The sequence below is a fragment of the Phacochoerus africanus genome, chromosome 4 (assembly GCF_016906955.1).
Source record: "Phacochoerus africanus isolate WHEZ1 chromosome 4, ROS_Pafr_v1, whole genome shotgun sequence".
Lineage (NCBI taxonomy): Eukaryota > Metazoa > Chordata > Mammalia > Artiodactyla > Suidae > Phacochoerus > Phacochoerus africanus.
This window is the reverse complement of record NC_062547.1, coordinates 150,838,871-150,852,950: the sequence shown is the minus strand read 5'-3', so window position 1 is coordinate 150,852,950 and position 14,080 is coordinate 150,838,871. Positions and strand designations below refer to the sequence as shown.

Sequence of the window (14,080 nt, the reverse complement as noted above, 5' to 3'; positions counted from 1 at the left end):
AAAGGCAGGACGTGAGCGTGTGCCGGCAAAGGGCCTGTGAAGCCCACAGAGGGCGGTACCCCTGGGGAACCCACAGAGACCCGGGTGCCGGGGGGGCCGGGTTCGGGATGGTGAGCAGGGAACGGCCCGGGGCTGGAGGGCTTGGGAGCTTCGCGGAGGCGTTTTCATCCTGAAAACCAGGGGTGCCCCGGAGGGGTCTGAGCGGGAGCACCTCGGGATCCTGCGACCGCGGGCCCTGCGGCGCCGGCACCAGGCAGCTCGTCCCAGCGCCCCCTGCGCCCCACCGCCTCCCCCTCCAGCGCCAGGCGCCCTGTGTCTTCCAGGAATTCTCCCGCTTCCATGAGGAGGTCACACCCATGCTGGACGGGATCACCAACAACCGCAGGGAGTGGAAAGCCCTGGCCGACGCGCACGACGCCAAGACGAAGGCGCTGGAGGAGGAGAAGCAGAAACAGCAGGCGGCCAGCCAAGGTCCGCGGAGGGCGGAAGACGGGGAGCTCGGACCCGGCGCCGGGAGTCCCAGCCGCGTGGCCCCCCCCACCCGGGCTGCCCCAGGCCCCCCGCTGTCCCCGTTCCGTGACGGGAGCAGAGATAAGGCTGGCAGAGCGAAGCTGTGGCAGGTCACACAGTTAGCGGTGACAGAGCCTGGGGCCCACGGTGGGGGCTCCCAGCAAGGGCTCCCCTCCCCCCGCCCATGGCTGCCCGGGGTCGGGCGGGGGCGGATAATGCAGTGACGGGGCTGCGGAGAGCCCTTGGGTTTGCAAGTCTTCCAAGTCCAAGGCAGGTCACAGGGAAAGCCCGGTCGCCTCTGCTCACCTGGTACTCTCTCCTGTCTGATCGCAGCCACAGGAAACCAGCCGGGCTCAGCGGGGGACGCGCCTGCCTCCAAGTCCTGTAGCATCCAGTAGCCTGAGCGGGGACCTGCCGCCAGAAGGCCCCACCCTTCGAGGGCGGAGAGCACCCAGCCAGTAGGAAACCACACACCTGCTTGAGACGTCAAGAGGCAGAGGGTTTGAAAACTGAGAATTTAGTTTACATCTGCCCTAGTCGCTTTCGAACCTCTTTTCAGCTATGAGCATTTTATTTTATTTTATTTTGGCTATGCCTGCAGCACGTGGAAGTTCCCAAGCCAGGGATCGAACCTGCGACGGCAGCAGCCCAGGCCGCCCCCGTGACAGCGCTGGACCCTTAACCCACTGCATCACGAGAACTCCAGGGAGAACCTTTCAGTCGAGCTAAAATCGACATTTGACTTTTCACAGACCAGATTCCCGTGCTTACCTAGAGTCCTTTCTGTTCTCACACCGTCATCGCACAGGACGCAGGCGCGCAGCCCTGTCCCACGCGGAGAACCACGTGACGAATGCCGCCTGCCCGTCACCAGAGTCTCACATCGAGATGTGGCCTCGTGTGCTTCTGACTGTCCTTCTTCGGTTCGCCTTCCTTGTTTTCTTAGCCGAGACTTTGAAAAGCAAAGTCCAGACACGTCGCTTCGCTCTGCCATTACACATCTTTCAGGACACAGGGGCGGCTTCTAACGTCACACCGTCGTCACGCAGCAAAGGAACCCCTCATACTTGGTTGCGGTGGATGCTGTGACAAGCCGCGTGGCCCTGCTACCCAGGCCCGCCGTCCCCGCAGTGATGACCGCTGTGTGCAAAGCCCCTTGGGGGTCACCCACAGGGAGACGGTTTGCCCCAGGGTGGCCCGCACCTAGTGAGGGAGCCACCCTGGGTGTTACGGCCGGGCACCTTGGCCAGCGCAGGGCAACCCCGGGGCCTTTCCAGCTCCAGGACTCATGCGGGGTCCACCAAGCCCGCCACCCGCGCTGCAGCTCGGCCTCCCCCTCTGCAGCTCGGCCTCCCCCTCTGCCCACCTCGGCTCCCTCCTTCCCCCAGGGGCCGTCTGGTTCCCAGGGCGTCCCTGGCAAGCGCCCTGCAGAGGCTGCTCTCTCGAGACCCGGCTTGGGACGCGCCCCTGATGTCGCAAAAATGTCTGTAATGATTTGTTTGAACCTGATCCAAACAGGTTTCAGGATTCTAGTCGTCTCTCTAGATTCTAGCTGTGCTCCCTTCTCTTCGCCTTGGCCCGCTGCTATGACGCAACGCCGTGCGTCAGCTTCCACCTGCCCGCGGCTGCTGAGAGGGAGCGTGTGGTTTCTCCAAACCACTGATCTACTCTGACCTCCTTTTTACATAAAGGAGGGCACTGAAGACCAGCAAGGGGATGAGCAGGTTCTCGGCTCGGCCCCTGCCTTCTCTCCAGGAGCGGAGGCCCAGCGTCACAGAGAACACAGCATCCAGGGCCCAGGCCCCTGACTGCAGAGCAGGTCCCTCTGGGCTCCTGTCACATGAGCCCTGCCCATCTCTGCAGGTCATGATGTCAGCAGTGGGTGGGTCTGGACCCCTTGTCTGGGTTTCCGGCTCCCCCTGGAGCTTTGTACAGTCACCAACCAGGCCACGGGCAGGAGCAACTCCCTGGCCCATCAGGAATTCCTGCTTCACGGGGCTGGGCATCCTGCAAGGAGGGGGAAGCAGTGCTGCTTTCCTGGAGTTTACCATCTAGTCAGGGAATGATGGAGACGGAGCAAGCATCCGTCACACAGCTAACCTCTCTCCGGACTCCAACTCCGTCCACGGGGACAGAATCTGCAGGAGAACGGGTGGGCGCGCGTGTAAAACGCGCTGTCGCTCGCCAGAAACGACCCCGGCCCTGGAAACCCACTGCCCTTCCCCCACCGCAAGCCTCGGTTCAGGCCGGAGAAGCTTCTCGCTGAGTGGAAACCCCGCCCCCACTTTACAGAGAAAAACTGTCCTGCGGCCCCTCCCAAATGAAGAAATCCAAGCAGTTTCCAGACTGAGAAAATAAGCCCCTGGAACAACGGGAGCGAGTCTGTGCAGACGGTAAACCACGGTGTGAAGAGCGGGCCGGCGCGTGCGCAGAGCGGCTGGTGCTACCCGCTCTCGTCCGGGTCTCATCTTCACCACCGACCCAGCCCTCCCGGGGCACCGGGGGACGGTATGCGCTCAAACGGCCCTTGAACGCTACCCGAACGCAGCCTTAGGGCAAAGTAAAGGCTACAGCCAAGAGCGCTCCGAAGCGGGAGCAAAGCACACGCACGCTCTGTGCAAAGCGCACGCGCTGCGTGTAGCAGCCGGGCACAGAGACGCCGCTGTGGCTCAGGGGTTAAGAACCCAAGACAGTGTCTGCGAGGACGCGTGTTTGCTCCCCAGCCTGGCTCACTGGCTTAAGAATCTGGCGCTGCAAGCGGTAGTGTAGGTGGCAGATGCAGCTCGGACCCAGCGTTGCTGTGGTTGTGACTGTGGCCGGCAGCTGCAGCTCTGATTCGACCCCTCGCCTGGAAATTCCCATATGCCGTGGGTGCGGCCCTAAAAAGGGAAAAAGAAAAAAAAAGAAAGCCGAGATACCCAAACAAGGAGTCCTTGTTCAGAAGATCTAGCTCTATAAGTCATACTGGCAGAGCTCGCTGGTGGCCTAGTGGTTAAGGATCCAGGGTTGTCACTGCTGCGGCGCGGGTTTGATCCCTGGCCTGGAAATTTCTGCATGCCATGGACACAGCCAGAAAAAAGTCAGCATAGTGGCAAAAGGCTGTCAGGAAACAATTAAGTCACGGGAGGCCAGCCTCACTCTGGCTCACGGTGACCCACGACAGGCGCCGGGCAGAGAGGCCCACGGACGTGGAGAGTCTGGGGGGAGGGGCGTCACCCAGAGATGACAGCGAAGCTAGAATCCTCCCCCGGTTAGTGACCGACGCATCCGTGCCCCTCGGCCAGCACGGAGGACCAGTAAAGACAGACACAGGCGGGCGGGGCTGTGGGCGGTATTTTCTTTTAATCTCCATAGTGTCCTTGTCAGGTTCATGTATAATAAGCAGATCACTATTTACAGGACATGGGCAGAGATTCTACAGTTTCTGTGATGTAAACAGTAGCTCCGCGGGGGGAGTCTGAGAAAAGAAGCCAGTTCCGAAGTATTTACAGACGTCAAAATAGAACTTTGTACTCAACGGAATAATAATACATAGAGCAGTTTGGTTAAATTATCTATGAAACTATAGAATCTGACAATGTACAAATACAGGAAAACGTTTTCTCATTTAGAAGGTAAGACAGAGAAATCACACTGGAAATAAAATAGGGACGATGACAACCACAGTAATTAAAAGCAAGGAAGTTTTTCTTCCTTGCCTCTCACAGATAAAGTATTTATATAAATAAGGACACAACCCAACAAAATGGAAAAAATATATAAAAATCCTCTACCAATTAAAAAAAATAGCAAAACTAAAAACTCGATTCTCAATCATTAGCAGTGTCCTTTAAAAAATTAAAATTTAGCTTTCTATTATAAATAACAAAGCAGATGTGTCCCTCTGTGTGGGTGAAATTCTTGCACCTTTCTCAAGAAATGCATCAATGTAATTCCACACACACACACACACACACACAGGCGTGCACACGTGCAGACACACACACACGCGGGCGCGCGCGCACACACACACAGCCTTGCGCTCATGCACCCCAGGCTGCAGTTACCTTGCTGAGCCTCCTAATAAATAATGCCCCTGCGGTGGGACCCTGGGCAAGCCCACACCTCACGCAGTCAGTCGTGCCCTGGCGTGCCCCTGTCACAGAGCCGGGGGAAACCCTGGCTCCCTATTGCTCAGAATTCTCGAGGCTGCATGGTCACACCAAGAGAAAAGGAATCGAGTCCGAGATTTGGAAATGCTGGAAGGACGACAGGGACCGCCTTGCCCAGGCGGTTAAGGCTCGCTACAGACACCGTCCCTTGAGAGCCCGGGGGCTGGGCAGGCGCAAGCCTCGTGTTGGTTTCCATGGCAGCAGCTGCCCCCTGGGAGAAGCAGGTGCTCCAAGCCAAGGCGAACACCGCAGCACAAGGAGGTGCGGGGTGGCTGTGCCCTTCGGAGCAGGGCGCACCGAGCCCGGCTCCGGGGGGTCGTCTCCCCCAGAAGCCGCCTGGAAACCCAAGTGTCCACTCCCCGGGCCCCCGGACCACCCTGACGCCCACTCCCCGGCCTTCCCAACCCCTCCGTGGGAGTCGGGGCATCCCTCAGGGAACAATGCTGGGAGGAGTTTATGACTTTTTTTTCCTAACACAAAAAAACACTTGACAAGATTTTAAAATACAAAACACAGAAACAAACAGAATCGGTTTGGTTATTCGGTGGACCCCATCAAAGGCCATGGCCAGGCCCCCCACGGAATCCTCACCCCCCACCCCTGTGCTCGTCCTGAGGGTCCGGGGGGGCCGCCTGGCAGAGGTTCACTCAAGGTCAGCAGCTGGGCTGCCAGTATTGCGGTTACAGTAAACCCCTCCCAGGCTCCGGGCCCCGGGGCCACTCCCGTCTCCACTGCCGCAGGACGGCTCGCGTCCCACTTCTCGGTTGGCCTGAGGGCCCAACGAGAGGCTGTTTGGGGCTTGACGGGTGCTACGCTGGGCTCTAAGCACACGCACGGCTCGCTCGTGTCCCTGCTGGACGGCAGGTGGTGGGAAGACTGCCTTCCGTCTGGGGAGCTGGTGGACACAGTCTTTGGCCCCTAGACGGCGAAGACGAGACGTTGATAAGGCAAAGCGCTGAGGGGACGCGGACCTATCCCTTCAAAAGTCACCCAAGGGCAAGGCTGGCCAAGAGAAAAGGGGGCTCTCCTCGGCCTCCCTAGAGGCCCTTCGACAAACCAGACAGCGCAGAGGGTCCGAGCTATACAGACCCCTCTCGGAGGCGCTGCTGCACAGCTCAGGGTCTGACCCCCTACAAAGCCCTATGGGCCGAGCCCCCGTGGGGGCCGCTGCTTCCGAACGGGCGAGCGTTCTGACGAAACGGCCTGTCTGGGAATCCGTCCCCCCAGCTCGAAGCTCAGCCACCGCTGCCACACCGTCAGAGAAACCAGACACCAAAGCTGTGCCCTAAACATATGCAGGGCGATCCGTGCCTGCTGTCAGCCCGTGTGTTTCACAATCACGTGAATGAAGGGTGTGAAAAGTGCCTAAGTTAAGCTGCTTTTTGGGGGAAAAAAGTGTATTGCTAGTACTGTCTGAGCGAGAGAAAAACAGCCAAGGAGACCACGAGGCTTGGACCGAAAGCATCAGGGGGCAGTGGGGGGGGGGGGGGCGGCGAGGGAAGGCCAGGGTGAGACCCGCCACTGCCACCACGGCCACCTCCTCAGGCCGGGGCTGGTCGTCTCACCGTCCCCACCAGTAACTATGGCTTAGGTCTGTCCTGGAGAGCCGGCCTCCTTGGGGAGGGTAACTCGGCCAGGACCATGTGGGTTTGAATCCACTGCCGTTGGGTTACACCGTGCAGAGAACAGTGACCGCGAGCACACAGGCTGCACCTGGTCTGAGAGCCTGGGGACAGATTCCCGATGCTCCAGGATGGGAATGGAGCCTGTCGGAGGCGGCCGGCCCATCCGGCATTCCCATTTGCTAGATGAGGAGACGGAGGCCCAGGATCACAGGGCAAGTCAGAAACCTAGGACTTCTCGCTTGGAGACGGCTTAGAGATAAATGACTTGCTTTGCACACCCGTGTCAACTGGCTGCGCTGCTGCAGTGTGTTTAGAATACAAAAATAGGTACCAAGATCTGAAAGCACCGTCCCACTTGTAGGGCCTCCAATAAAGAAGCCAGCAAAAGGCTGGCCCTGGGATGGGCCCTCCTGCTGCTGACGTCCAGGAGCCCCCTGTCCTGAGGCCCCTTCCCAACCCCTAGGAGAGCACACTTCAGAGCTCCAGGAGATCCGGGTTTGCCAGTGTGGAAACGTGGAACCAGGATGAAGGCTTGCGGTTTTTCTCAAAGTGCTTTTATTGGCCTCTGCCTGCTTCCTAGGACCTTCCAGGGCTGGTTCCCAGAAGGCTCCCCAGCCCGTGTCTGTTTGGGGCCAAGAGCATCTCCGTGGACGAGGGCTCCCCAGCTCCTGAGCCCTCCCTCCTCTTCCTCTGCACCCCCAGACCAGCAGCTCATCTCCACGTGCAAACGACTCGGGGACCTGGCGACCAGCATTAAGCATATTGCACGTAAGCAGCAGCCGGCTCCCATCTGCCCCGGTGGGAAGGGTCCCCTTCTCCGGCCACTGAAGCCATCAGGTGCTCTTGACGCGCTACCATCCGCCCAGTTTCGCTCTTGGTCGCCTAAGAGGAGAACTGCTAAACCTCAGGGCTAAGGAAACACTGCAGTTTTGACGCCAGCGAGTCAGATCCACGAGTCCTCTGGGGTTGATCTGCTTCATGGTGTGGATGTCCCAGCTCTCAGGCTGCAGGCTCGGCTGGGATTCAGCTATACCCGAGGCCTGGGGTGGGGCTCCCGGGTGTCCACGCAGAGGGACCGCGCTGTCACGCCTCCCCCGCCCTCAGCACGCAGACGGCATCAGCTCGAAGAAACCACAACAGCCGCAAGCACAGGCTTTAGGTGAGAAAGATTTCCTATCCCGCCCCTCTCCCTGCATCGGACCTGGGGACGCAGCCTGTGCGGCCCGGAGGCTCCCTCCCTCCCTGCCCCCGGAGCCCCCAAAGGCCCGGCTCTCTGCGGGGTGCGCTCCACACGCAAAGCTGCGAGGGCTCCCAGCCGATGCAGACACCTGACTGCTGCTATGTCGCAAAGCAGTGTTGGGGGGACATGGGGTGACGGGGTCAGGGAGCAGGGGCCTCAGCTGCTCTCTAGCCGCTCACGCTCCACGGCTGTGATGCATTTTCCTTGGGTAACCAGAGCCCTGGAGAGGGATCCAATTCAGCCTCGCGGCAACTGAGTAAGGAGATGGAAGAATTCCACTCAGCGGCTGAAAATACCTGCCGGGCTCAGAGACGACGGTACAGGCTTCCTCGTGGGGGCGCTACCCACACAGTCTACTGCAGGCTTTCAGGCCAAGTCACAGGTACAGACAGCCACACCGCGACGGCTGCCAGCGGCAGCTGCTCCCTCGGGCCACCCCTTCGTCTGGGGGCAAAGGCCATGGTTGCCGAGCTTTCCTTGGAGTCTCCTTGGTGAGGGAGACTCAGCACCGAGTAAGTCTTCCAGGTGGAGGCTGGCCGCAGGTGCGGGCCGTGGCAGAGCCTTTTATGCACAGACAGCGGGAAGAAGCTGCTCTACGCCCACGGCCGGCGCCCTCCCCCAGCAGCAGCAGCCCGACCGTGACCTTGGGCTCCTCCCATCCCAGCGCGACCTCAGATCTCTGCTCTGCTCAAGGCCAAAGTCTAACTACCTGCGAGACTCTGTGTTAAGCTGGAGTGAAAAGGAAGCCTCAGCGGACCCGGACCCGGACCCGGGGGAGGGGACGGCCTCGTCCCTCCCTGAAAATCCGCATCCTTCACCCTCCACTGCCATCTAGCTGCGCTGCCATCAGGGACGAGCCGGCGCGGGGGCAGAGGTCATGCGCTCCGTCTCCTTGTGACACACAGAGGCTCCACGAGCGGAAGGGACACCGCGAGCCACAACGTCACAGAGGCAGCTCTTGGTGGAGCCAGGACTCAACCCAGCTCTCCAGACCCTGCGTGTAACTGCGTCCCCATGAGCTTCCACGCGACAAAGGCTCGGTTTACCCCCGATGCAGAGCAGACCTTAAGGGGGCGTCGGGTGGACTGAAGTTCTGGTCCACAGCCATTCATTGCACGCCCACTGGATGCTAGGCAGTGAGCAGCTGGAACAGGAATTGAGAGGGCTCAGCCCGTGCCGTGGAAAGCCCCCTCCTGGTCCATCCCGACAAACTGACAAACGCTGCCTTCCCAAACTTGCTTATGGCCACTCTCCCACCTGGCTCCCATCCCCAGGTGGGGTTACGTGGCAGAGTAGCGCTGGGAGTCCTGGGCCAAGGAATGGCTTCAAAGGAACTTTCTCCCACAGATGAGGATGCGACAGAGAGGAATGGGCCAGCATGACACCCGGCCACCGTATGGCTCCATAAGACAGGCACCTTTCAAAGATCAGACCAGGACGTGAAAGAGGCGAAACTGCAGACCAATCAGGGACGGCTGCTCAGAGCACAGAGCCGAGGTCCCAACAGCATGAGCAAGCTCAAAGAAGGCGAGGGCTGGGGCCGACTGGTTATGTCTGCCACTGGCCAAGGATGTGGGAGTGGAGGTACGTGTGCCACGTGGGACGCTCAGCTGTCAGAGCCGGCAGGGACTAGTTGTCCCCGCCTCCGCGCGTTGCGCAGCAAAGAAAACTGGGGCCCAGAGGGGCCGTGGTTTGATAGATACACAGGAACTCAAACTCCCCTTCCTTCCAGGCCGGTCTCCTCCCACCTCCTCCGGGGGCCTGGCGTATCAGCCCAGTGAAGCTACTGAGGTATTTTATAATCTTAAACAGCAACCAAAAAAGCCCCATAACGACCAATTCTCAAAGAACGAGGCCCGGTATTAATAATGGATTAAATCAGCTAGTTTTTGTTTAATGAGTCAAGTTCAAACTCTAAAGAGAAGCGGCAGGACCGTTCTGCTTCTTTCTTGAACCCACAAAAGCTTCCCGAGGAAGCTGGGCGTGAAAGAGATGCACCTGGAGCCGCTCTGTCTGAAGCAGAGAAACACGCTCGCTTAGCCTGCCCGGCCACGTGCTCCCCCGGAGCGACCCCCAAGGCACCCACGGAACACCCCCCCGGACGCGGCTTCGACGTCACTCAAGAACACGAACCTTCAAGTCAAGCCCAACAGACCGTCCGGGAGTCAGCCTGGAGACTGTCTTATCACCCACCCCGTGCCCCCTGCCCCCAAACAACGACCCGTGTGAGCAGGGGCGAAGCCAGGCTGGCCCAAAGGGGAGGCTTGCTCCCAGATCCGTCCGCGTCACGCCCACGGCGTCACTGAAGCCCTGGTGGCGGGTCCACAGCTGGAGGCGGACGGCAGGACCCTTTGGATCAAGGCTGGTGCCAGAGCCTGAACTCGCCCCGTGCTGACGAGACCGCCGTTGACGGACGCCCCAGGGTGAGCCCGCAGGCGTCTCGCCTGTGGTCCTCTTTGGCCGTCCCCAGCTCTGCCAGGCCCCGCAACCCCGCTTCTTCACTCCAGCTACTGAGGGAGGCTGGGACCAGCGATCGGGAGGCCTGGGCTCCTAGGCTGGGCCAGTGCTCTGTAATCTCACTGGTCGGGGGACCCCGGGGCAAAAGTCATCAGCCTCCTTCCTCACCTCCCTCTTCCCTAAGACCCGCGAGGATCCGAGCCCTCAGGGCCAGGCACAAGCTCTAAGCGAGAGCCGGGCACCAGACGAGGGCTCTGATTCTACGCGGACCCGGGCTCGCTCAACGAGACGCGAGGCAGGGCCTGGCAGGAGAGGCCCTGAAACCCCTCCTGGGCTCCTGGGCTGGCTGCACGCCACACTCCCCGGCGACCAGCCCTCCAGCCCCCCAGCACCTCTGGGGCCCTCTGGCCAACGGAGCAGGGCAGCTGAGTGGCAAACATCTCACGACAGTGGGTAGTTAAAAATCAAGGAAGCAACAGGACGATCCCAGGCACAGGACACCTGAGCCATAAACACATCACTTAAAGGATATACTTTTGTTTTCTTCAATTAAAAATGAGTCTATAATCCTGATTCTATTCACGAGTAACGACTTCGTCACGCACTACAGACGGAAACGCATGGCGGACACAGCTGCACGTCTAGGAGGGGCCGTGGGTCAGGAGGCGAGGGCACCCCGGACAGCCCGTGGGAAGCGAGGACGCTGATGTGGCAGTGGAGCGTGCACACCGTGGAAACTCACACAGAAGCAGCTTTGTTCAATGTAAACGTTGATTATTCTGTTAAAAGGACAGCAGTTCCCCGTGTCTCTCTCTCTCTCTCTCAATCTCTCTCTCTCTCTCGCTCGCTCGCTCTCTCGCTCCGTCTCATGTCCTTGATTTCTCTGAAAGCGTAAACAGGTTGGAAGGGCCCGTCTGAGGTATTGAGGTTTTCCTCGAGGTTAAGGCTGTTGTCAGTGCAGGCTCTGCTGGGCCTCCCTCAGCAAGCTGTCGAAATCCATGGCTTCGTACTTGGTTTTCACGGATGCAGGCGGGGCCTCTTCCGAGTTGGCATCTGGGCGGGGGTGGAGGAGTCGGTGAGCGACAGAGAGTGGCCGGCAACACCTGCCACCAGGGCCAGCCCCACGGAGCGGACGTGGCCAGGGAACTCGGGGCACCTGGCAGCGGGCGCAGACTCTGCCATCCTGCCGGGGGCCCTGCGCCGTGTCACGGGCGAGTCAGGGCCGCGGCTGCCCCACTGGCAGGGTGGAGAGAGGCCGCACCAGGGCCCGCAGAGCCCCTTTCCGGCCCGGTATCCTCCGCACCCCCCCCACCTTCCTGCCCGTTGGCAAAACGCCTCGGAGGACACAGAAGGCAGCCCCCACCCCCCATGAAGCTGAGATGCCCTGTCGCGTGGCTGTGGAACTGGGTCCCCGGGGCGGACACGCGGTCGGGGGGAGCCAGGCCTGGCTGGAGCCCCCAGGACTCCCGACACGCAGGCCTGTGCTACGGACGTGACATCAGACCCCTCCCACAGAGAGCTCGCTCCGAAAGGGTGCTTCGCCCTTCTTCGCCGACTTGTCCCCACAAGAGGAGAAGGCGCGGGGCCGAGGCCGCTGCACTGCAGCCCATGAATGGACCCGGGGCAGGATCCCGCAGGATCCCGAGCGGCCAGGGGGGCAGGGGCCACGGTTGTGCCAGGGCGCTGGGAACACAAGACTGGCCCTTCCCAGAGGCCCACAGGCCTCATCTCTTTGGCACCAGTCCTGGCCCAGGACGAGACAGACCAGAGGCCAGAGGAAGGTGGGGACGGCGGCCGCCAGGCCAAGGGCCTCCATCAGCACAGGCACCCCGGGCGGGGGCCGCGCCCAGAGGGGGCTCCAGGTGTCAATGCCGGAGGCCACGGCCCCTGCCCCCGGGGCTCCACTGGGATGTGCGCCCCGCAAACTCACCGAAGTCAGCGTAGCGGGGCCAGCAGAAGCGCCGGAGACCCCCGGAGCTCAGTGGGAAGGAGGGCTCGCTGCGCCCCCGCAGGGCCGCGCCCTTCCGCAGGGACAGCGCCGCGTGCTCGGAGCGCCGGTAGGTGACGAAGCCACACTTCTCGCCTCTGCGGGGAGAGGACCAGGGCAGAGGGTCAGCAGGACCCCTGTCACTGGGTGCGCCCAGAAAAGCACCAGGACTTGGTAACCCTGTCTGTCACCTGGTCCCCGGGGAAGGACTCTAGGCTGACCTGCGTGAGGCAGTGACAGCGGGAGCAGGCGGAATGCCACGGTCTGCAGGGGCCTGTCGCCACGCATCGTCTCCCACAGTCTTCAGACCCCCGAGAGGGGGGACCCCCCGAGAGAGGGGACCCAGGGGAGAAAACAGCTCTGCGAGCTCAGAATTGGCCCAGAGGCAGGCGGCAGAGCGGGGAGCCCAACTCAGGCCTCCTGCCACGAAAGCGGATGCGCCTCGCCCCCCACCCCCACCTCTCATCACACTTCCCATTTTCTGGGATTCGCCCCACCCCCGCTCCATCCTACCACTCCCACTCCCTTCAAAGGCAGCCTCGGCCACCACTTCCTTGGCCGCCCATGTGGCCGTCACCTCCCGAGGACGGCCAGCGCTCCACACATCTCCTGGCGGCAGATGCGGACGCCCGCTCAGCATGCGCTCCCCTTCCTCTGATGACAGAGCCCTGTGCTCAGGTGGGCTCAGGATGCCAGCTAAGTCCCCTGATGGAGGACCTCCTCGGCCACAGTGATTTCTTCAGGGATGAACCCGTCACCCAAGGCAGAACCCCCAAGACTCCACCCCATGTGTTTGCTGGAACCATGGTGGGAAGACTCCTCCTTCCCTGGGTAGGAGATGAGCTGCGAGCCACAGGCAGCCACTTTGCTACCACGAGGGAGGCCCGCCCAAGGAGGTGCCAAGGTGAAGAAGGGAGTGGAAAGTCAGGCCTGACACACACTCAGCTGTCACATCTCCTGACACCTCGGAACCGGTCGCAGGTGGAACCCTTCTGCCTCTTTCAATGTCTGAGCTTTACGAATGCTTTTTAAATCGTCACAAATGAATTAATCTCAGAGATTAATTTCCTTACCTGTTTTTACACGTTATCTCACTTGATATCCTGAACTGCAGAGAAATTTAAGTAGTTCTATTTGCGTAAAGACTCCTTATTTTTAATTTATTTATTTTTGCTGTTTAGGGCCGCCCATGCAGCACATGGGGGCTCCCAGGCTAGGGGTTCCATCAGAGCTGCAGCTGCCGGTCTACACCACAGCCACATCAGCGCCAGATCCAAGCCGCGTCTGCGACCTACCCCAGACTCACGGCAGCGCCGGATCCTTAACCACTGAGCAAGGCCAGGGATCGCTCGAACCCGAGACCTCATGGATCCCAGTCGGGCGTCTCCACTGAGCCCCGACGGGAGCTCCTGATCCCCTGCCTTTTGAAGAATGACTCATGTTCTGCCGCGTGTGCACGCGTTGTCCTCACGCCCCCTCTGTCACAGGACCCCGGCTTGTTCCCTCCCTCGGCTGCTGTGAATCACACCGCTAGGAACACAGATGTGCGTGAATCTCCTCCGGACCTGACTTCGGAGGTTCCCGCCGTGGCTCAGCAGGCTCGATCCTTGGCCTCTCAGTGGGTTAAGGATCCAGTGTTGCCATGAGCCGCGGTGTAGGTCAAAGATGCGGCTCGGATCTGGTGTGGCTGTGGCTGTGGCCTAGGCTGGCAGCTGCAGCTCTGATTCAGCCCCCAGCCTGGGAACCTCCACATGCCACGGGTGCAGCCCTAAAAAGACAAAGCAAAAGATCTGGCTGTAAATTCTTTTGCCTGAATACCCAGAAGAGGGATTGTGGACCAAATGGTAAAAGTCTACGTTTCCTGGTTGGTGGGCCCTCCATGCTGCTTTGCACGGCGGCCGCACCACTTTGCACGCCCACCGCCAGTGCACAAGGGCTCCTGTTTCTCCTGTTTCGGTATTTTCTGGGACCGCCCTGAAGGATATGAGACATGTAAGGATTCTCATGGGCAAACTCTTCTCTCCCTGAAGCTCTGAAATATTATTACATTAGAATCTTAAAACCTGAATAACTTGTTTGCAAACATAACAGGAGATCCTTTAGGATGGGT

The 14,080-nt window shown here is 60.3% G+C and overlaps 2 protein-coding genes across 2 annotated transcripts in view; one reads left to right on the top strand and one right to left on the bottom strand.

The window, feature by feature from the left end:
- PDE6A (phosphodiesterase 6A) overlaps window positions 1-3,275 on the top strand; it is a 59,825-nt gene extending 56,550 nt beyond the window's left edge. Inside the window, exons 21-22 of the mRNA XM_047779033.1 lie at window positions 324-471; window positions 844-3,275. Of these exons, the coding sequence (XP_047634989.1) occupies window positions 324-471; window positions 844-908 (213 nt within the window). The 3' untranslated portion in view covers window positions 909-3,275. The remainder of the gene's footprint in view (window positions 1-323; window positions 472-843) is intronic.
- Window positions 3,276-3,833: 558 nt separating this feature from the next.
- Window positions 3,834-14,080, bottom strand: part of PPARGC1B (PPARG coactivator 1 beta) — a 102,212-nt gene continuing 91,965 nt past the window's right edge. The window contains exons 11-12 of the mRNA XM_047779032.1: window positions 11,914-12,068; window positions 3,834-11,036 (exon numbers count right to left, since the gene is read on the bottom strand). Coding sequence (XP_047634988.1) covers window positions 10,936-11,036; window positions 11,914-12,068 — 256 coding nt within the window. The 3' untranslated portion in view covers window positions 3,834-10,935. The remainder of the gene's footprint in view (window positions 11,037-11,913; window positions 12,069-14,080) is intronic.